General features: G+C 33.6%; 1 protein-coding gene across 1 annotated transcript in view; it reads right to left on the bottom strand.

Annotated features, from left to right (window-relative positions):
* Window positions 1-25,040, bottom strand: part of ACSS3 (acyl-CoA synthetase short chain family member 3) — a 177,394-nt gene that overhangs the window by 66,286 nt on the left and 86,068 nt on the right. Inside the window, 1 exon segment of the mRNA NM_001131409.1 lies at window positions 17,834-17,985. Coding sequence (NP_001124881.1) covers window positions 17,834-17,985 — 152 coding nt within the window.

The raw sequence follows: 25,040 nt of genomic DNA, 5'->3' as shown, positions 1-25,040 counted from the left end.
CAAATCTTAGTATTTTTATAGTTATCTTAGCCATCAGATATCTTCTTATTGTTTCAAGAAGTATAGTGATTTGTAAAAAAAAAAAAAGTAACATTTTCAACAGCTAAATTCCTCATTAATGACCTTGACAGTATTTTAGTAATAAAACAAAGGAATAAATGCCTACAGTGGAAAATTCAAAAATATATTTTGTGTAAATATATATTTTACAAAAGTTAAAATTAGACATTTTTGTAGAGTAATTTGGGCCCTCTGGATGGTAAATTTACCTAAGTTAATTATATATGTTCTAGATCTGACTGTACAATATAGTAGCTACTAGCCACATGTGGCCATTTAAAATTTAAATTAGTTAAAATTTAAAAAAAACTTACAATATAAATTTCTCGGTAATACTAACCCAATTCAAGAGTTTAATAATCACATGTGCCTATCATATTGTAGAGATTAGTTTATTGGAGAATGCTGTCATAGATTATTATTGACTATTAAATGTGTAGATAATTTCTGATGATAGTAACACATGGAAAGATTTATCTGCTTTAAAATCTATAATACTATAAACAAAATAATAATATTCAGAATAGAAAAAAAGGAGAGGAGAGAAAATGAATGGGCATGAGACCTATGCACCTTTCCCTAATTTTATATAAAATTGAACACAACTCAAGACTAAAATGAAGCTGAAAATTAAGCAAAAGGGGAATGGAAAAATGATAATGTTGTCAAATTAATTTTGGTCCAAAATAGAAATGAATAAAAAGCTAAAGACAAATCTGATGAAGAATTTTCAGGGAATAAAGTAACGGCAAAAAAATAAAAAATAAAAGTGAATATTTCCTTCAAGGTCCATAAACTACCAAACAAGCAAAAATTACTCTTCACTTGTGCCAACAGATGTTAAATAAAAATAGATTATTTCAGTGATGCCTCATCGACTTCTGGTTCACATGACAGATTATCATTATTTTTTGCCATCAATATACCTGTGGTTATCTTCCTTTTCCCTACATTCAATTTTCTTCTATTTGCTCCCCATTAGAATTCACTTTTAAAATGTAAAGACGCCAGTGTTAATATTACACATGTATTTGACTCTTCTGTCAATGGCTGACTAGCATTTTGCCCAACAATTTCTCCTCTCTTTCTCATCTCTCTCTCTCTCCCTTTTTCAAGTACAACTCTGCATCTCTCTCTTTTTCTCAAGTACAACCAAACAAGCTGGAAAAAATATAAAAATGAAATAGCTTTTGAATACATCAGAGAACTCAAAGGCAATAGCACTTAAGGCATCAAAAGGCCAAAAAGAAAAATGTAGACAGATATAAGACTGATTGTCTTACTGCTTTCCTTCTTGGGACACTTGCTAATTGGAAACAGTACTTGAAGATCTGATAAACTGAACAAAAACTATGTGGCTGACTGATAGGCATTGAAACTAGATGGTAAATCCAGTCATAATAATTTCTTGGGAAAGGAAAATCAAAGATTAAAATTCACAATGGAAAAAAGGTGACATAAAACACCCAGGTATTCAGTTTGCACACCTGAAGAGGGATACCTAATAATGGAGGTAAACTGGAAAGAAACCAACCCTCTCAAATATTGGAGTCTAGCTTCAAATCAGCTGCATTCCTAATTGAATAGAAGTGATCTTTCCTTAAGACAATTGCCTGTCAGAATCACTCTGTGGGGATATTAAAACATCTGGTATCTCAATATAGCTATTTTCTTTTTTCTTTCTGTTTTTTTTTTTCCTGAGATGGAGTCTTGCTTTGTCGCCCAGGCTGCAGTGCAAGAGCACGATCTTGGCTTACTGTAAACTTGCCTCCCAGATTCAAGCCATTCTACTGCCTCAGCCTCCCAAGTAGCTGGAATTACAGGCACCCACCACCATGCCTGGCTAATGTTTTGTATTTTTAGTAGAGATGGGGTTTCACTATGTTGGCCAGGCTGGTCTCGAACTCCTGACCTCGTGATCCACCAGTCTTGGCCTCCCAAAGTGCTGGGATTACAGGCATGAGCCACCGCGCTCGGCCAAAATAGCTATTTTCTTATAACAGTGATATAATGGAAGATAAGACCATATGATTAAACTCTCAAGAGAAAAAAGAGACATTAGAAAGACACATATAAAATCAGTTATTTTTGCTATAGACTCAAATATAACTTGGATGAATATGTTCAGGAAATATATGTAGAATATTAGCAGAGAACTGGAAATTATAATAAATAATCAAATGAAAATATTTAAACTGAAAAATGTTAAGAAATTATAAACTCAGTGAAAGTTTAAATACAACTAGAGGTCACAGTAAAATCATCTAACTGCAACTGTGAAAAAAAAAGCAGAAAAATCATCAAATAGAGCCTATGAAATATAGGTGATATGGTAAAAAGTTCTAACATATGTGTCATTAAAGTATCAAAGTTTAAAAAGGGAAAATAAAGTAGAAGAAGTATTTGAAGAGACGGAAAAGTTTTGAAAATAAGTGAAAGATATCAAGCCACAGATTTAAGAAGCAGTCTGCATCACAGGAAATTGAATTCATAACTTAAAAACCTTCCCATAATGTCACTTCTGGAGTTTTATTTGATTTTTAAATACTTCAAAACATTTAAATAAAATTAATTGTACATAAAATCTTCCAGATAATAGTGGGGAAAATGACTTCCATGCCCATTATATGAGACGAGCAAAACCCTGAAACCAAAACCAGTAAGAGTATAAGAAAGGAAAATAAGAGATCAATCTTGACTAAAAATCTAGATTTTAAAGAAATCTCCAAAAATAGAAAGGAAGGGGGGAATAACAGGTGGAGCATAGAAGATTTTTAGGGCAGGTAAAACCATGCTACAGTGATGGATACATGTCACAATACTTTTGTTAAACTTCATAGAATGTTCAATACCAAGAATGAAAATATATTTAAATTATGGATTCTGGATGATAATGGAGTATCAATATAGGTTCATCAATTTTAAAGGAGATACAGCCGTAATGTGAGATGTTCATAGTAGGGGAGGCTGTGCATTTATGAAAACATAAGATATATAGAAGCTCTGAACTTTCCACAAAATTTTGCTGTGATCTAAAATTGCTCTAAAAACAAGGTCTACCAAAAAAAAAATCTTCGACAAAATGTCAGCAAATTAAGTTCAGCTATATTTAAAAAGCATAATATATTAACCAAGATGTGTTTATTTCAAGATTGTAAGAGTTATTTGACACTTAAAAAAATCAGTCACTATAATTCACCACATTAACTCCTAATAGAATAAGAGAGGGAAAATTCATATGGTCACCAGAAGATGAAGAAAAAACATAGATAAAATCCCAAACACCAAAAATAGAAACTTTGTTAATTTGATAGCTTTTCTCCAAACAAATAATACATTAATAACAAAAAACGCTAAAATCATTTTCCTTAATAACGAATATTGAAAGCTTTCTTCCTGATAATCTGGATGAGACAAAAATGAGCTTTACCACCAATTCTATTAAATACTTTACTGGAGGATCCTAGGAATAAAGTAAGAAAAAGAAATAAATGGCAAAAAAGAAGAAATAAAATTGATACTTTTCTACATGACTCTGTACATAATACAATCATACATATATACATTAAAACTACTACAATTAATAAGTGACTTAGGGAAGATCTTTAGAAATTGGTCATTATACAAAAACAGTTACACGTTGTTATATCAGGACCAAACAATGCAAATGTAAACAATACCATTGACCATAGCATAAAAATAAAATTTCTTAAATATAAAAAGATATGCAAGATTTTCACACAGTAAGCCAAAAATCATTGAGAGAAATTAAATTCCTAAATAAACAAAGAGATATACTTGTTAACATGGACTTTTTCACTGTATCAATCTGTAAATTCAATGTAAAGTTTCTCTCTCTCTCTATCTCTACGTTTTTGTGTTTGAAACTGCTAGGCTGATACTAAAATCTGTTTAGAAATAAAGTGGGCCAAGAATATTCAAAACAAATTTGAAAAAGAACAAGCCTGATATATTAATAGTAGATAAAGATCTGTTATAAATCTATAGTGATAAAGACAATGTAAGAGTAATGTGAATACAAACAAGTAGGCCAATGGAACAGAATAGAATCAAGAAGCAAACGAGGTATTTGTAGGCACTGTCATGACAAAAGTGTTACTGCACAGCAGTGAGAAAAGGATGGCCATTTAAATAAATCGAAATTGATCAAATGGACATACATAAGGAAAAAAATAAAACTCAGCCTCTTACTTCATGTCATACATACAAATCTATTCCAGATAGATTATAGTTGTTAAGTATGAAAGGTAAAATGAACAATAAAATTTCTAGAAAATGAAATACAGGAAAAACACCTATGTCTTAAATAAGACTTGAAAAGCAGTAATCAAAAAGAAAACTATTGATAAGAAGGCACATCTTTTTATCAGAAGTCACCACGGTGATGGTAAAAGGAAAATTTAAGTCAGAAGCTGGAGAAGATTGTTTATAATACATATAAATCAGTAAAGGACTTGGCTCCAAAATAAAGCATGAAAAGCTCCTACAAATTAACAAGAAAGAGAAAATAAAATTTGCAAAAGACTTGAATAAGCATGTTATAAAAGAGGATCTTCCAATGGCCAAAAAATTATTCAAAGGTGATCAACTTCATTCAACCTCATTAACAACTTTGACATGCAAATTAAATGATAATGAGATATCACTACATGACAATCAGAATGGTCAGAATTTAAAATACTGAAAATATCATGTTCTGGTGAAGACATGGAAACTCTAGAACAATCACACACTGCAAGTGAGTGTGTAAATTGGTGAATAACCTTGGAAAACTGTTTGACATACTCTGTAATGTAGCCATTATACCTTATATATGCTCAACAGCAATATATGTGTATGGACACCAAAAAGACATGTATTATTAATGCTGCAAGTGTATAAGAGTCAAAAAATTAGAAACAATCAAAAAAGCATTCGACTGCTGATCTGATAGAGAATAGAATGGTGGTTGCCAGCAGCTAGGGTGGGTGGAGCAGGAGAGGGTAGTTGGAAGGTATTGGCCAAATACTACAATATTTCAGTTAAATAGGGGAAATAACTCCAAGATGACTTGGGAATAACATGATGACGAAAGTTAACATATTCTTTTTGAAAAATGCTAGGGGAATAAATGTAAAGTGTTCTCACCACAAAAATGGTAACTATGTGAGGTAATGCATGTGTTAATTAGCTAGGTTTAGTCCTTCCACAGTGTATCTGTACTTTGGAATTGAACATCATGTTGTACAGAGTAAATGTATGACTGTATCTGCCAACTTAAAAAATAAAAGTAAAAATTATTTCAACTGCAAAATAGGTAAGTAAACTGAAATACTCATGAAGAGTGATCTAATGAGCAATCAAAATGCAAGAACCACTTTGACGCACAACCTTATGGATGAAGTTCAAGGCATTAAGTAAATGAAAGAAGCCAGGTATCAAAGATACATTCTGTATGATTCCATTTATATCAAGTTCAAAAAAACAAGCAAAACTAATATACAGTGATACAGGTCAGGGTAAGGCATATTTTTGGGAAGCCAAGAAGAGATAATGGTTGGGAAAGGACAAAAGAGAGGGCTTCTGCAATGCAGGATATGTGCTATTTCTTGATCTGGATGTGTTCAATGGATATGTTCACTTTGTAATAATTATAACTTTTAAAATTCTGATTTATGTTCTTTTCTGTATGTATACCTCAATAAAAGTTAAAATATAAATGTATACATAGTTCCCTATTAAATTACTTCTACTTCATATGAAATATTTTTTAAAGTAATGACATAAACTTGAAACCATAAATATTATTTTGATATAATATATGAAAATTATCATATTCCTAAGGCTAGATCAGTTTCATTATTTACTAACCTATCAGAGATATATATCATCTTTAAATTTTTAGGTTTGTTCAATAACCACACTTTTCAATATCTTTTATCAAGCATATCACAGAAGAGATACTCTGAATATCTCTAAATTCAAAAAAATACTAAATAAAAAAGTATAAGTTTTTTTAGCCAGTGAATATAATTTACTTCCCTTTAGCGGTATCCTATTCTCAAATTTGCTTAGCAATAATGTCATCCTTCTAATTTGCTTTCCTGCTTTCTACATCATTAGAGGATTTAAAACCACTCCAGATTTGGGCACATTCATATTTATGTAGCCTCAGGCTTACCTGTGTAACCTTGAGTCATACATACCCAAATAAGATAGCAACCATTTCTCTGCTATCAGCCTCAACTTGCTTTCTCAATTTAATAAAAAACTTCCTCCTGAACTAAAATTTTTATTCTAAGCGCCAGAGGGATAAAAATAAACTCAAACAACCCTTGTTGCTTTAAAATATAGGAAACAGATAGAGGTAATGCTTTTTTAACTTGTATAAATTATAACTTTTTATTTTTTCACAAAATGGGTTTATATTATTTACTTGTCTGATTTGACAACTGTTGTGGTAATTGGTAGCTATATGAAAAAAATGATTTAGTAATAATGAGAGCTGGATATTTGAAATGCTTATATGCAACTCCACCACAAACTCAAAGACAGCCAGACATACAAGCATTGTCATTTTATCATTCTAACCGGAGTGTTAGCTCTGAATGTGAGCTCATATTTGTGCAGTAGATAGGACATAGGTATCTCTAAGAGCTTTTAGAAATAAATATTGGTAACTTTATGAAGAAATTAACTTTTTGCTTGTACATTTTCTTGTTTAATTTTATTAATGGTGGTTGCTAAAGTTGGAAAGTTATATGTTGTACACTAGATCTCTAGACTTGTTCATCCTACATACCTGCTACTTTGTATCTTCTGACCTTTTCATCTGAATATCTGTTCATTCCCCTTTCTTCCAATCCTGGTAACCATGGTTTTCTTCTCTATATCTGTATTGTTTATTTTTTTTGTTGTTTTAAAATTTAACATATAAATGAGATGATGTAATATTTTTCTGTGTCTGACCTATTTAACAACGTAGTGTCTCCAGCTTCATCTATGTTGTGGCAACTGGCAAAATCTCATTCTTTTTTAGAACGAAATGGTATTCCATTGTATATATGTACCACAGTTTCTTTATCCATTTGTTTATCAACAGACACAGGTTGTTTCTATCCCTTTGCTATTGTGAATGATGCCACAATGAACATGGGAATGCAAATATGTTTATGAGGTGGTGACTTCATTTCCTTTGAGTATATACCCAGAAGACGGATTGCTGGATCATATGGTAGTTCTATTTTTAATTTCTTTAGAAACCTCCATACTGTTTTCCAAAATGCTGTAACAATCTACATTCTCAAGAACAGAGTACAAGAGTTTCCTTTACTCCACACATTTGTCAACATTTGTTATCTTTTGCTTTTTGATAATAGCCATCTAATGGATATGAGGTGATATCCCATAGTGTTTTCATTTGCATTACCCTGAAAATTAATGATGTTGAACACCTTTCCATATACATGCTAGCTATTTTTATGCCTTCTTTGGAGAAATGTGTTTCCAGGTATTTTGCCCATTTTTTGAACAGGTTATTAGTTTTTCCATAATTGAACCGTATGAGTTCTTTATAAAATTTTAGATATTAACCCTTTATCAGATATATGAGTTGTGAATGTCTTTCCCACTTCATAGGCAGCTGTTTCATTTTGTTAGCTGTTTCCTTTGCTGTGCAGAGCTTGTTAGTTTCATGTAATTCCATTTATTTATTTTTGCTTTTGTGGCCTGAGCATTTGATATGAAATACGGAAAACCATTGCCAAGTCCAACAGCCAGAAGCTTTTCCCCCATGTTCTCTTCCAGAAGTTTTATTATTTCTGGTCTTATACTTAGGTCTTTTATCCATTTTGAGTTGATTTTTGTGTATAATGTAGGTTAAGGATCCAATTTCCTTCTTTTATATGTGGAAACCCAGTTTTATCAACACCATTTATTAAAGAGACTATTTTTCCCTATTGTGTCTTCCTGGTGTGCTTGTCAAGACTTAGTTGACCATATATGTTTGGATCTATTTCTGGGCTCTCTGTCCTGTGCCACACTGATCTATTTTTCTGTTTTTATGCCAGTAAGCTACTGCTTTGATTACCATAGCTTTATAATATACTTCTAAATCAGGAAGTGTGATGCCTCCAACTTTGTTGTTTTCTCAGAATAGCTGTGCCTACTTGGGGTCTTTTATGTTTTCACACAAATTTTAGGATAATTTTACTATTTCCGTGAAGAATGCCATTGGGATTGTGATAGGGATTGCATTGAATCTGTGTATTGCTCTTGATAGTATGGATATTTTAATAATATTAAATCCTACAATCCATGAGCAATGGGCTATCTTTCCACTTATTTGTGTTTTCTTCAATTTCTTTCATTAATATTTTATAGTTTTAATGTAAAGTTTTACAGTACCAATATAGTTTTCCACCTCCTTGGTTAAAATTATTCCAAAGTATTTTATTTTATTTTTTCAATGTTATTGTATATGGGGTTTTTCTTTATTTCTTTTCAGTTAGATCATTATTTGTGTAGAAAAATGCCACTGATTTTTGTATGCTGATTTTGTATTCTGCAATTTAGTGATTTCATTTATTAGTAATAACGTTTTTGTGGTATCTTTGGAGGTTTTTGCATATAGGACCACATCATCTGCAAATAGAGATAATTTTACTTCTTCTTTTTCAATTAGATACATTTAATTTCTGTTTCTTGTCTGATTGTTCTTGCTAGTACTCCAGTATTATGTTGAATAGAAGTGGCATGAGTAGGCAGTCTTGCCTTACCAGATCTTAGTGGAAGCTTTCAGTTCTCTCCAGTGATTATAATGTTAGCTGTGGGTTTTTCATAAAGCCTTATTATTATAAACCTTCCTTCTATACCTAAACTGTTGAAGGTTTTTATCAAGAAAGGATGTTGGATTTTGTTGAATGCTTTTTTTGTGTTAATTATGATGATCCTGTTAATGTGATGTATCACACTGATAGATTTACGTACGTTAAATCAGTTTTGCATGCCATGGAAAAATCTCACATGAACACAATGTATAATCTTTTCATGTGTTGTTCGATTTGTTTTGATAATACTTTACTAAGAATTTTTGCATGAATGTTCCTCAGAGAAATTAACCATAGTTTTCTTGTGATATCTTTATCTAACTTAGGTGTTAAGATGATGCTGGCCCCATAAAATGTGTCTGGAAGTATACTTCTAGCTTTATTTTTCAGAAGAGTTTTAGAAATATTGATATAAATTATTCTTTGAATGTTTGGTAAAATTCAGCTCTAAAATCATCCGGTTTTGGGCTTTTCTTTGTGGGAAGGGTTTTAATTACTTCTCAAATCACTTTAATTGACTCAATATTGGTAGCTTATATTTTTCTAGGAATTTATCCATTTTCTCTAGTTTATCCAATTTGTTGGCATATAATTCTTCGTAATATTCTCTTACGATCCTCTTTATTTTGAGAAGCCTGTTAGAATTTCTTCACTTTTATTTTTGATTTTATTTATTTCAGTCTTTTCTCTTCTTTTCATTAAGAGTTTGTAAATTTTGTTGTTCTTCAAAAAGTGAACTTTAGTTTTATTAATTATTTTTATGGTTTTTCTGTACTTTATTTGATTTATTGCTGTTCTGATATTTATTATTTCCATCGGCTAATTTTTGGTTAGTTGTTTATTTGTTTTGCATTCCTTGAGGGGTAATGCTAGAATATTTATTTGGGGTCTTTCTTCTTTCTAATTGTAGGCATTTACTGCTATAAATTTTCCTCCTGGAACTGCTTTTGCTGCATCCCATAAGTTTTGGTATATTGTGTTTCCATTATCATTTGCCTGAAGATGTTTTTAAATTGTTCTTTTGATTTCTTCTTTGACCCATTGATTGTTCAAGAGCATGTTGTTTAATTTCCACATATTTGTGAACTACACAAGATTACTCCAGTTATTAACTTATAGTTTCATATCATTGTGGTCTAAAATTATACTAAATATTATTTCAATCTTATTAAGTTTGTTAGGGCTTTTTTTGTGGGCTAATATGTAATCTATCCTGGAAAATGTTCTGTGTACACTAGAGGAAAATAAGTACTCTGTTTCTGTTGGAAGGGAAGTTCTGTATATGTCTGTTAGGGCAATTTTGTCAAAAGTTCAATTTAAGTCCAGTATCACCTTATTAATTTTCTGTCTGCTTGATGTATTCATTGTTGAAAGTGGGATTTTGAAGTACCATATTGTATTGCTATCTATTTGTCTTTTCATGTTCATTAATATTTGCTTTATATATTTAGCTCATCCAATATTGGGTGTATAAATATTTACAGTGGTTATCTTAATGAATGACCCTTTTATTATTAAAAAATAACCTGTGTCTCTTGTGACAGCTTTTGATTTGAAGTCTATTTTATCAGATGTAAGTATAGCCACTCCTGCTCTCTTATGGATACCATTTACATGGACGTTCCCCTTCCATCTTTTTACTTTCAGCCTTCATGTGTCCTTAAGGCCTAAGTGGGTCATTTCAGTGAATCTTGTTTAATCCATTCAGCAACTACATGATTTTGGTTAGAGAACAAAATCCATTTACAGTCAAAGTTATTATTAATAGGTAAGAACTTACTACTGCCATTTTATTTATCTTCTCGTTATTTTGTAGCTTCTGTGTTCCTTTTTTCCTTTTTTGTTGTCTACCTTTGTTATTTGATAATTTCTGTAGTGCTAAGCTTTGATTCCTTTCTCTTTATCAATTGTGTATCTGTTGCAGATTTTTGTTTTGTGGTTGCCATGAGGTTTACACAAAACATCTTGTAACCAGCAAAGGCTCTGGCTGTTTGCCGCTTGTAGGAAGAAACCAAAATCACAAGAACAAAGTGTGATAAAAAGAGAGGAGTTTTAATTGTCTGTGCTAACACGGGGAAAAGTGGGTGGAATTCTTCCAAAATCATTTCCACTTTTCCCTTTGCCAGCATGGATAATAAAGCCTCCTCTCTTTTTATCACAACTCACTCTTGTTATTTTGGCTTCTTTCTACAAGCAGTGAGCAGCTGGACCCTTTGCCAGTTACAATTTTTGGTGGTCTGTATGGGGAGAGAATTCTGGAGGTGTCTGTTCTTTGTCAGTATTCATGTCCTGAAGCTTCTAATAAAATACATGACCAGATAAGTGAGCATGATGTGCATTTGACAAGCATTTAGGTAAATAAATGTGCATAAGGAATGGTTGGATAAAGTGGAAAGGGAAAGAGAATGGAGGTTCACAGCACGTTCTAGAAAATGCATTTGTAGTTTGACTCAATGCTGTGTCCTGATACTGGGGAGAAAAGAGGAAAGAAAGAAAAACAGTTTTTAAAATGCAGTTTGAAGCTAAGCTGCTTGGTTACAATCTTACAGATACAATGTACTTTTTTAAGCTGATAAAAACTTAACTTCTGTTGCATACAAAATCTCTAGATTTTCATGCTCCTCCTGATACACAATTTGTTTTGATGTCAAAATATGCATTTTTTTACATTGTGTGCTTCTAACCAACGTATTTGCTATTATTAATCAATTAATTGACTTTTAACCTTCATACTAGGTGTATGTATGATTTATGTGCCACCGTTACCTCTAGAAGAAAGTTTTATACTTTCATATGTATTCATGTTAGTGATAATCATCCCTTTGTTTCTCCCTGAAGGACTTCCTTAAATATTTCTTATAAGGCAGGTCTAATGATAATGAATTCCTTCAGCTTTTGTTTATTTGTGAAACACTTTATTTATCTTTCATTCCTGAAGGACAGCATGTCTGGCTAGCAGTTTTGTGTTTGTTTTATTCTTATTCCTTTCAGCGTCATGCCATTCTCGCCTGGCCTGCAAGGCTTCTACTGAGAAATCTGCTGATGGTCCATGGAAATTCCCTTATATGTAATTTGATGTTTTTCTTTGTTGCTTTTAAAATTCTCTCTGTATATGACTTTTGATAATATGATTATAATGTGCCTCTTTAGATTAATCTATTTTGGGATCTGTGAGCTTTAGGGATCTGAATATCCATATCTCTCCCAAGACTTAGTCAGTTTTCAGAATTTTTCAGAATTTATCTCATTAAATAAGCTGTTAGTCCCTTTCTCTGTCTCTTCCCTTCTTAAATAACATAATGCAATACTTCTTCACTTAATGATGTCCCATAAATCTCATAGGCTGTCTTCACCCCTTTTCATTCTTTTTTCGTTTTTTCCTGTGAATGAGTCATTTCAAAACACTGATTTTCAAGTTCACAGATTGTTTTTCTGCTTTATGTAGTCTGCTATTGAAGCTCTCTATTGTGTTTTTTTTTTTTTTTTTTTGCTTAATTGATTGAAATCTTTGGCTTAGAGACTTCTGATTCTTTTTTATGATATCTATTTCTTTGTTGAATTTGTCATTCAGATCATGAATTACTTTGCTGATTTCATTGAATTTTCTATTTGTATACTATTTTGTCTCTCTTGGTTTTCTTAAGATCATTAATTTAAATTCCTTTTCAATAAATTTATAAATTTCTGTAAATTTGGGGGTCAGATACTGGGAAATTCTCATGTTCCCTTGGTGGCATCATGTTCCCTTGCATTTTCATGTTTCTGGTATTCCCACATTAATGCTTGTGCATCTTCTGGTACAGTCTCCTCTTCCAAACTTCAGAGAATGACTTTCATAGGGAAAAACTTTCACCTGACGATGGGCCGGAGGGCATCGGTTGGGCAGAGTGCAGTGGTTCTGGTACTAGGTGGGTGCAGTGGTGTAGTCTCCATACAGCTTCTCCAGTTGAGATCAGTGTTAGTGATGACTACAGATGCCTTACTGACCTGGGCATGAGTTTGTGGCAGTGACATTGATTGTGCAGGCTATTATGATAAGGGCTTTAGAGATCCTACTGTTCTTGTCTTTCTAACACTGGGAAGTCTTAGCTGAAGAGGCCTTTGTTGATATTGGTTCTGACATGGTTCACAGGCAGTCACAGTGACACTGGGATTCAGGGCATAATATCTATTTTAATTCCCTTGGGCCACAGAAACATAAAAATAAAATACTCTGGCATTTCACTTATACAATGTAAGCTGCCTTAATTCAAGCCCACTTTTCGACTTGAGTAAACTATGCATCTCTTCTTTTAGTTATAGGATAGTAAACTAATTCAAAGAGGTTCAATGAGATTGATGTTGGCATTCTCCTTGAAGATGCAACTTGCTATAATTATCTTTGATTATGCATCAGATTAAATAAAAATGGAGGTCCATGACCTGGCACAGTGGCTCATTCTTGTAATCCCAGCACTTTGGGAGGCTGAGGCAGGCAGATAACCTAAGGTCAGGAGTTTGAGACCAGCCTGGCCAAAATGGTGAAACCCTGTCTCTACTAATAATACAAAAATTAGCCAGGCATGGTGGCAGGCACCTGTAATTCCAGCTACTTGGGAGGCTGAGGCAGGAGAATCACTGGAACCTGGGAGGCAGAGGTTGCAATGAGCCAAGGTCATGCCACTGCACTCCAGCCTGAGCAACAGAGTGAGACTCTGTCTCAATTTAAAAATATAGATAGATAGATAGATAGATAGATAGATAGATAGATAGATAGAGATATATCCATAAGCCAGCAGTAAAATACCTAGACTATTCAAAGCACATTATTACAAAACAAAAATAAAATATTTTTCTTCACTTTGTTTTTTCCAACTTGTATCTTAGGTTCAGGGGTCACATGTGCAGATTTGTTACATGGGTAAATTGTGTGTTGTGGTGTTTGGTGTACAGATTATCAAGTAATCCAGGTAACGAGCATAGTACCTGAGAAGTAGTTTTTTGATCCTGATCCTCCACACTCTACCCCTTGTGTCTATTGTTCCCTTCTTTGTATCCATGCATACTCAATATTTAGCTCACACTTAGAAGAGTAAACATGCAGTATTTGGTTTTCTGTTCCTGCATTAATTTGCTTAGGATAATGGTCTCCATCTCCATCCATATTGCCGTGAAGGCCATGATATTCTTTTTAAGGCTGTGTAGTATTCTATGGTGTATATGTACCCAGTGTTCTTTATCCAGTCCACCATTGATGGGCATTTAGGTTGATCCCATGTCTTTGCCAAGTTTCCTGAGGCCTTCTCAGAAGCTGAGCAGATGACAGCATCATGCTTCCTGTACAGCCTGCAAAACCATGAGCCAATTAAACCTCTTCTCTTTATAAATTACCTAGTCTCAGGTATTTCCTTATACAATGTGGGAATGGACTAATACAATGTCCTTTGCCCATTTCTTAATGGGATTGTTTGGTTTTTGTTTGTCGAATTGTTTAAGCTCCTTTTATATTCCAGATATTAGATCTTTCTCTGATGTGTAGTTGGCAGATATTGTCTCCCATACTCTACGTTGTCTGTTTACTCTGTTGATAGTTTCTTTTGCTGTCCTGAAGCTTTTTAGTTTAATTGCACTTGTCAGTTTTTGCTTTTTTTGGGTGTATGTTTTTTTTTGTTTGTTTTTGTTTTTGCAATTACTTTTGGAGTCTTCATCGTGAAATCTTTGCCAGGGCCTATGTCTAGAATGGTATTTCCTATAAGTTCTTCTAGGGTTTTTATAGTTTCAGGTTTTATATTTAAGTCTTTTATTCATGATGAGTTGATTTTTTATATGGTGAAATGAAGGGGTCTGGTTTTAACCTTATGCATATGGCTAGCCAGTTATCCTAGCTCCATTTATTGAATGGAGTCCTTTCTCAATTGCTTATTATTGTTAACTTTGTCAAAGATTAGATGGTGGTAGATCTGTAGCTTTATTTCTGGGTTCTCTAACCTGTTCCTCTGGTCTATGTGTCTGTTTCAGAGGCAGTACTATGCCATTTTAGTTAATGTAGCCTTGTAGTATAGTTTGAAGTCAGGTAGTATAATATCTCTGGCTTCGTTCTTTTGGTTTCAGATTGCTTTGGCTATTTGAGCTCTCTTTGGTTCCATATGAATTTTAGAATAGTTTTTTTCTACTTCTGTGAAAAGTGTCATTGATCACTTGATAGGAATAGCATTTAATCTGTAAATTGCTTTAGACAGTATGACCATTTTTACAATATTGTTTCTTCCTAATCATGAGCATGGAATGCTTTTCCATTTATTTGTGTCATCACTGATTTCTTTCAGTAGTGTTCTGTAATTCCAATTGTAGAGATTTTTCACCTCCCTGTAGGTATATTCCTAGGTATTTTATTCTTTTCATTGCTAATGTGAATGGGATTGCATTTTTTATATGGCTCTCAGCTTGGATATAATTGGTGTATAGAAATGTTATTTATTTTTGTACATTGATTTTAGATCTTGAAACTTTACTGAAGTTGTTTATCAGATCTAGGAGCCTTTGGGCAGAGACTATAGGGTTTTCTAAGTATAGAATCATATTATCTGCAAAGAGAGATAGTTTGACTTCCTCTTTTCCTTCTGGATGCCTTTTATTTTTTTCTCTTGACTGATTACTTTGTCAAGGACTTCCAGAACTATGTTGAATAGGAGTAGTGAGAGTGGACATCCTTGTCTTGTTGTGGTTTACCAGGGGAATCCATCCAGCTTTTCCCTGTTCAGTATATTGTTGGCTGTAGATTTGTTATAGATGAGTCTTATTATTTTGAGGTATGTTCCATTGATGCCTTGTTTGTTTGGGGTTTTAAAATGAAGGGATACTAAATTTTATTTATATCATTTTCTGCATCTATTGAGATAATCACATAGTTTTGTTTTTAGTTATTTTTATGTGATGACTCATATTTAGTGATTTGCATATGTTGAACCAACCTTGCATTCCAAGAGTAAAGCCTACTTGATCATGGTGGATTAGCTTTTTGATGTGCTGCTGGATTCAGTTTGCTGGTATTTTGTTGAGAATTTTTGCATCTATGTTCATTAGGAATACTGGACTAAAGTTTTCTTTTTTCATTGCATCTCTGCCAGAGTTTGGTAGCAGAATGATGCTTGCCTTATAGAATGAGTTAGGAAGGAATCCCTCCCCATCAACTGCTTGAAATAGTTTCAGTAGGATTGGTACCAGCTCTTCTTTATGTTGGTAGAATTCACTTGTGAATTCATCTGGTCCAGGGCTTTTTCTGGTTGGTAGGTTTTTTTTATTACTGATTCATTTTCAGAACTCCTTATTGGTTCATTAAGGGTTTCAATTTCTTCTGGGCTCAATTTTTTCTTTATTTTTGTATTATTATTATTATTTTTTTAATGGAGTCTCACTCTGTTGCCAGGCTGGAGTGCAGTGGTGCGATCTTGGCTCACTGCAACCTCTGCCTCCTGGGTTCAAGCAATTCTCCTGCCTCAGCCTTCCAAGTAGGTGGGACTACAGGCCCACACCACCACGCCTGGCTAACTTTTGTATTTTTAATAGAGATGGGGTTTCATCATGTTGGCCAGGATGGTCTTGACTGCATGATCCACCTGCCTCGGCCCAAGAGATTGTATGTTTTCAGAAATTTATCCATTTCTTCTAGGTTTTCTACTTTGTGTGCATAGAGGTATTTGTAATTGTCTCAGGATTTTTTACATTTCTGTTGAGTCAGTGTTAATGTTCCCTTTGTCATTTCTGATTGAGTTTATTTGGATCTTCTCTCTTTTTTAAATAGTCTAGCTAGTGGCCTATCAAGATTTTTATTCTTTAAAAACTCAACTTTTGGTTTTATTGATCTTTCATATGGTTTCTTAGCATCTAAATTTTTTTCAGTTCAGATCTCATTTGGTTGATTTCTTTTGTCTGCTAGCTTTGGGATTGGTCTGCTCTGGTTTTTTAGTTCCTCGAGGTGTGACATTACATTGTTAATTTGAGATTTTTCTAACTTTTTTGTGGGCATGTAGTTCTATAAAGTTTCCTCTTATCACTACATTAGGTATGACCCAGAGAATCTGGTATGTTGTACATTTGTTTTCATTCACTTCAAAGGATTTCTTGATTTCTACCTTAATTTCATTGTTTACCCAAAAGTCAACGAGGAGCAGATTGTTTAATTTCCATGTAATTGTATGATTTTCAGACCACTTCTTGATATTAATCTCTATTTTTATTTCATTGTGGGCTGAGAGTGTCACTGGTATTTTTTTTTAATTTGTTGAGAATTGCTTTATGGCTGAGCACATGGTCGATTTTAGAGTATTTCTCATATGCAGATGAGAAGAATGAATATTCTGTTGTTGTTGGGTGGAGTGTTCTGTGGATGTCTGTCAGGTCCATTTGATTGAGTGTTGAGTCCCAAATATCTTTGTTAGTTTTCTGCCACAATGATCTGTTGAATGCTATCAGTGTGGTCCTGATGTCTCTATTATTCTGTGTTTACCTAAGTCTCTTTGTTCTTCACTTTTTTAACATATTTAATTTGGACTATAATTTTTCACATTTTATCTGTATATATGCATTCAAATACTGCCCCTTCATTTAACCCATTCTTCTGTTTTCAAAAGACAGATGCTAGTATACCTGTATCCATCTATCTGTGCATTTTAAGTCAGAATTGGCATTTTACCTTTTAAGGAAAATATAACAAGACTGATTTTAAAAAGAAATATTTTGGTAATATTTGAACTGAAATTAACATGATATAATATTTTAAAATCTCTAAGCAGAGTTAAAATTCCAACTATTTCAAAATTATATTTAGACAAGTTATTCTTAATAACACTCTGAATCTTTTGGCTCTTCCTATAAGAGTATTGCAGTACCAGAAAAAAATATAATGTTCACTTATTCATTTTGATTGCACTTTCTAATGTCATTTGCCCTGTGCATCCCAACGTCACCTTGTCAGAGAGTACTGCTTCCCCAAAGCTGCCCCAGGGTCCTGTTGACGGATTGCTCTAATTGCAGTTGGTGCTGTAAACAAGGCAGCTACTCCATGCTCTGCAAGCACACGGAAATAAGCGCCAGCATCTGGTGTTCCCACAGGCTTCCCCTACAATGAGATTCATTTAAAATGTCACTGGGTAAAATGTCTCATATTTCACTGACAGTTCAATAGATATACCTTTAACACAACAATATTAATAATATGGGGTTTTCAACAAATCTTAGTTTTAAAATATTTCCATGTTCTATCATAAATAAAGCAAACCAAATACCCAGGCATAAGAGAGACTGTTTGCTCCATTATAGTATCCTAAAACCTTCCAAATTACAATTTTTTCTTCATCAAGTTTTGAAAAATAAAGAATTAAAAATACGTATCACATTCAAATTAAGAACATAAAACATTCTTGTATTTGCCAAAAAAAAAAACTATATACGGTTGTTATGAATTTTGAACTTTAATGTATTTTTCATGATCACTATTAAAAATGACAACAGTATTTCTCAAAACATTTGAGAAAAAAGAAAAATCTGAAAAAGCAGTGATTCCTGAGCAATGACCTTTTCAGTTAAATGTCTCACTCCAAGAAAAGCAACTCCTATGAATTAAAAATAATCCAATAAGATGTGCCAAAGTGCTTGTTTTCCACAGGATCAAAATAACATTGTATATGTTCAATGGAAAATCATGCATAAAAATCTCACAATTTGGCAAGCCATACAATTCAAAAGACAAAGAAAGGTTTAGTTGATGTTTCTGAGAAGTGGAAAATAGGCAAGTTACTGAAATAAGTCAGTAACTCTCCAAACGTTCTAACTAACCCATGAAACCTATCTTGGCCAAGTCACATCCCCTTCTTCCGTAATCAATCCTCATCACTGCTACCTCTTCCTGTGTTTCTAAAGCAAGATGCCTGGAATGTTAATATGTTTTGGATATATATATCCAAAACCCTTTTGTGGAAGTTGGAGGTAAACATGGCAACAGGGTTTTTTAATCTTAGATCATTTCTTGAAACCTTAAAAGGGTTAAGATGTTTTACTAATTTCTATGAGAAGGGTAACTGTATCTAATATTCCCTAAACCTCCACGATTAAATTCTCGATCTCTGTTTCCCATGAAACTCTGTAAATGACATGTAGGAAACACTGAACTAAGGTAAAAAGAGCAAAGGATTTGCTAGTAGCAAACTCAACAATGTCCCCAAACAAGGAATAACAAAAAAATGATGATATCATGACAGTTAGACCTATGAATTTTTTCTTAATTTAGAAAAAGGAATGGCCTATAAATGAGGTATAAGATAGTTGTCCAATAATTTAGATTCAATACTCATTGATTAGATCATTGATAGGACACTATTTTTTTATTATTTTTAAATGGTTTTCTTTAATATTATTTAGTGTAATTATGTTCCTCTTTTCTTAAAAAAAAAACTATTTCAATCTGTTTTATGTTCTATTGCTTTCTATTTTGCTCTTTTAATACCAAAAAAGTATTTCCTGCAGCTGGAAATTCATTTTTATTATCACAACTATTTAGTCTAAAGCACTATTTCAATTTACTTCATTACTCTTCATACAAATCAACACATGCAAATAATATAAAAAGCTGCAAAATACAGCCTGGCAACACATGTACATAATTTCACTCACAAATTTTGAAGGCTTTAGTACATCAGTCTGAAATGAGTCTGCAACTTTATTCCTGCTAACAAACAAGGTAAACATTTTATTTTTACTTTTTTGATATGTCTCAGGCACTGATCAGTTCCTTGAGCATGACACTGTGACTTAGAAAATGTGATCTCACCCAAGTGAAAATGATTTATTAATTGACCTTGTGCAACTGACTTACCCTGTCTATGCTTCCATTTACTTGCCTGCTAAATAAGAATAAATCATTTTGCCAATATTTTCTCAATAAGCTAAAGGCACTGAGATAATAATGTAGGATAATTTAACCTCCACTGAAGAAAGATATTTTATAGCCAACTGAAATTGAATTCCACGACAGTGCCAGTGTCACGAGAAAATAATTACTCATTAAAGGGTGATATATTAATATCATAATTAAAATGATATACCATGTAAGACTACCTACAAGGAGGACACAGTATTTTACAGTGCCTCCAATAACTTATGTTTAATGATAATAAAGGCAGATCAAATATTAAAAATACAGTCCTATACCATATAGCAGTGTTTTAGATAATTATGATACCATATTTTTTGCTTTGTTTTTGTGGTTTTTGAGACAGAGTCTTGCCTGTAGTGCAGGCTGGAATGCAGTGGTGCAATCTTGGCTTACTACAACCTTGACCTCCTGGGTTGAAGCAATTCTCCTGCCTCAGCCTCCTGAGTAGCTGGGACTACAGGCGTACGCCAGAAAGACACAGGTGCACGCCCGAAATACTACAGCAGATGAGACAGCCCCTAAAGAATTAAGGATTCCAGGGACAGAATAACTGTGCTGGGATGTGCTCATACAGCAGGCACACATCAGTGTAAACTTGCTGTGATAGGCAAAATTTTGTCTGCTGTTTTAAAAGAGCAAGTGTCTTAGCAGTCCATTGTTACAGTAAAAGAAAGGGCATGGATCACCAGGGACTTTTTTTTTTTTTTTTTTTTGAGACAGAGCCTCACTCTCAGGCTGGAGTGCAGTGGCAGGATCTCAGCTCACTGCAACCTCTGCCTCCCAGATTCAAGGGATTCTCCTGCCTCAGCTTCCCGAGTACCTGAGATTACAGCACCTGCCACCATGCCCAGCTAGTTTTTGTCTTTTTAGTAGAGACTGGGTTTCACCATGTTAGCCAGGCTGGTCTTGAACTTCTGAACTCAGGAAATCCGCCTCCCTTCGGCCTCTCAAAGTGCTGGGATTACAGGTGTGATACCCTAGTTTTACTGTGCTTTTTCTATATTTAGATATATTTAGCTATACAAATACCACTGTGTCACAATTGCTTGCAGTATTCAACACAGTAACATGTTGTACAGGTTTGTAGCCTTGGAGCAATAGACTATACCATATAGCCCAGCTATGTAGTAGGCTATACCACTAGGTTTGTGTAAGCATACTCTATGATGTACACAGTGATAAAATCTCCTAAGGATACATTTCTCAGAACATATCTCCATTGTTAAGTAATATATGACTGTATTCGTAAAAAAACTACATCATACTTTTTATAATAAAGGATTTTAACTTCTATTGCAAGTCTGACTCTGTACCAAACTAATTTTCATCAATATTATACTTATGGATTAAAAAATCATGATAATGTAGCATTACTATTAGAATAGTAAAGAAGTGACTCATAAAATCCCACAATGTTCTTTCATAAGTTATTTGAACATAGAAAAGTTCAATTGCTTTGTGTTTTACTGTCCATCCCCCAGAAGATAATTCAATGTTATGAATAAAATGTTTTCCTATTTAAAATTACCTTAATATTTACATACTTTAGTTTTTTCTTTCTTAAGACCTTCTATTCGATGTCAAATTAAATTAAAACAATTATGTTATTAAAGAAATTATGTGTTTCAAAAATAGTTTGATGATTAACATATATATTAAGCCCTGAATAATGTAAACACTTCAGGTAACACAATGCAGCATAGAACAGGATCTTTCATCAGAAACTGTTGTTTACATACAAACAAATAATAACAAAGTGGGCAACACTGGCATATTTATTTATTTAATAAATATTCTGGGAATGATTTTGTGAATAAGCCGGATAAGGTACTGCTTTAATGGAACATACACTCTCATGTGTATGGGATAATATTATTAGAAATTGCATAATATATGCTGCAAGCTATTTGTGTCCAATAAACAGAAAGAATGCAGTATTAAATAGAGGACTTATATGTTCTCAGTACCTACCACCACTAGCAGCTTCAGAAAGCTGAAGCAAAGCCTGAAAGAATCTTTTATTATTAACACTAAATAAAAATGACTCAATGGCTTATTGATTTTATTTAAAATTCTCTCCTGCCTTCATGCACATGCACACACACATAGACAAGCATGCACACATAAGCAATAAAATCTCTTCACAATGCTTTTTAAAAGTAGCCAGTAACACACTAAGCATACTGAACTGCCTAAGGAAAAAGACATTGATTCCAGAACTTGGTTTTCAGTAAGGGGAAATAACCCAGACAATATTCAATTTAAAAATAAGAAGAGTCTAAGAATGCAGGGATTTTAAACAAACAACATACACACCAAAAGCAATAATGCAGCCAAAAATACCAGCTTTAAAGCTCCTCAAACTCAAATCAATGTGGTTACCAGTTGTTTATTTAATTCCTTTCTCCCAAACTAAGTCTACATTATTAGTTGCTTCCTACATAATAAAGGCAGAAAGGGATGTCTACAATGACGAAGCCAAAATTATAAGCTTTCAGCTGTTAGAAATTATAAAATTTAACCTCAGAGATTTATAAAACATCTATTGCTAATATTAGCAAGATTTATAACGTGGCTAACAATGGTACAAAGCACAGAAACCAAAACAGTTACCAAAATGCCTTAATGTTAATATCCATATATACTTTTCTACCAGTTATGATTCATTGTATCAATATGTATTGTAGATGACAAGGCCCCAGTTAGAAAACCAGTTACTGTCGCACCTTCTCACATATTTGCTACTGAGGTTAAGTTTTCAATACAGGAAAGCAGTGAAATACAACCACTTAGCAAAATAAAGTTATAATTAAACATGAGTTTAATCTTTGGGCAAAAAATTTGCTTTATTATTAATCCTATGATTAATCCTATGATTCCATTTCTTCAGGTCTTGAGGTCAAGACCACTTGTGATTTCCCAGACACTGATATAAAACTTTTTGAGTCAACTGCAGTTTTGCCTCTTTTTTTTGTGGCAGGATTAGAAATACATTGTCTCTTTCTGAGCACTACTTTTAAGAAATGTCACCCAAGGCATGTTTCCACAGCAGTTCTAAGGTGAAGACAGCAGCACCCTTTATCGACTAGTAGCAAATTTTATTTCAGCAGACAGGTGATGCAGAGAGTTGTTTTGTTTATTTCAGGAGAGTGATAAAACTGGAAATAGCATTTGTTGAGTTTCTACTATAGGTCATGTGTCTTTATCAAGGGATGAGTGCTTGGGACAGCAACATTTAAACTTAAAACTCGTTAAAACATAAGCAATTATCCAGGATATACTATTTAGTGAAAAAAATGCAGAATAGTATGCATAGCAGTTGTACAATTCCATTTGTATTAAAAGACATTGCTCATATATGAATTAACTATTATAACATATAAGATTGACAACCTTCAAGGGAGATAAATTGTAAAGCTGGAACAGGGGATGGTGAAGTTTCCAATGTTTACCCTTTCGTATGTTTTAAAGTATGAAAAAAGAGGGTGTACAATCTCTTCAAAAGTGGGCCTTTTCTTTCTCAATGCCCCTTTCCCTATAACTCACATTATTTTGTTCCAATTTTCAAAACATTATGTTGCTTTAAAGCCAAATGGGATAATTGTCCTATGCCTTAAGATCCTCAGACGAAGGACTTTGTGTTATGGCAGACGCTCCTTTAATAATTGAAAACTTACTTATAAATACAATCTGATTCAGATCAGACTGACTTCCTTGATTCTTACTTGCTAGAGATGTACCATCATTCTGTTGGCCTCACCTGTAAGGACAGGCTGCCATCTTGCCTTTCTCCATCTTATTCACACCACCATCTAACACTACTCAAATCCAGTGGTTACTAACCCTAAATGTACAGTAGAACTTCTTGGGATGATTTTGAATGAAACCAATGTCTGGTCACACTTCCAGAGATTCTGATTCAATTGGCCTTGATTTGGGCTGAGCACTGTTGTGTTTTAGTTACTCTAATCTGCAGCCAAGTGATTCTAATCTGCGGCCAGGATTTAGAACTGATACGTGGTCCTTCGATAGACGTTATCTCAGACAAGGCTATTTTTCAATACCAACCTGCCTGATTGCCCTAATGGATGAGCCTAGAATGTAACACTAGCTGTTTCTAATTTTCTCCATTTGCTATAAATAAATGAGCTAAATCCAAGTGTTAACAAGTGAATATAATGATAATTGAAATCTGATTATGACCATATACAGAGGAAATCACTGGGGACAAATGCTTCATTGTCCTTAATTATTTATGCCTTGCCCTATAAACCAGACTCTAGACTGGACATAAATGTCATGATTTATAGGACATAGCACCCTGAGTACAACTGACCTTTCTCCAAAGATGGAAGGATTAGCTCTGACCCAGAAGCTCTTTCTGTGTTACCCAGAGAACTTTAAAGAGTATCACTCTCATCCAGTGTTTTCGTTGGTTGTATCACTACTTGAGAAGATTATATGTTAATTTCACAGACACGGAGTTCCTGACCCCAACTTCAGAGGAGTTCATGGATATTCTGAAATTAAATTAAGGTATGTACATATGTTCATTTTCCTATGGAAGAGGAGTCAATAGCTTCTATGGGATTCTAATAAGCGTCTATAAACAAAAATTGTCGAAGTATATGAAAGCCTCTCAAAACACAAAATGCTCCTCAAAGATTTTCTATTGGTCTCAGAAACAGCTTGGAGGAAGCAAGACTGCAGATGGTCATGTAGAGACCATAACATCCCTTCATTTTCTGTTCCACAAGATAGGTAAATTGCCAAGACTACCCTTTTAATGCACTTCTGTTAAAGAGCTATAAATACTCTCAAAGAACCAACAATTTATTGGTCAATCTGAGGTCTCCAACCAACCTGCCTTCTTTCCCCACTCCCCATTACTTTAATCATATGGAATCACCATTTTCATAAGTCAAAGCAGTCAAGTATCAGCAATGTCACATGGTTCAGATTAATACTTTCTATCAGTTTGCTGTTTTGACAATCCCTCTTCACTATCTCCTTGTGGTAGGTCCCACTTAGTTGCAATTCCTCAGGCTTGAGTCATTTCCTTTCTTCAATCAAGGATACAACTCGGTGTCCAGGCCTGAGAAGGTGAGACTTCTCCATGGCTAAAGCTCCAAGATACAAATATCTATAAATCTATTATTTTTGAAGATATGTATGTGCTAAGGTCTGAAACATGCCTCCCAAAATTCATGTGTTGAAAACTGAATCCCCAGTGCAACAGTGTT

This window comes from Pongo abelii, chromosome 10 (genome assembly GCF_028885655.2).
Source record: "Pongo abelii isolate AG06213 chromosome 10, NHGRI_mPonAbe1-v2.0_pri, whole genome shotgun sequence".
Lineage (NCBI taxonomy): Eukaryota > Metazoa > Chordata > Mammalia > Primates > Hominidae > Pongo > Pongo abelii.
This window is presented reverse-complemented; position numbering and strand designations above follow the sequence as displayed.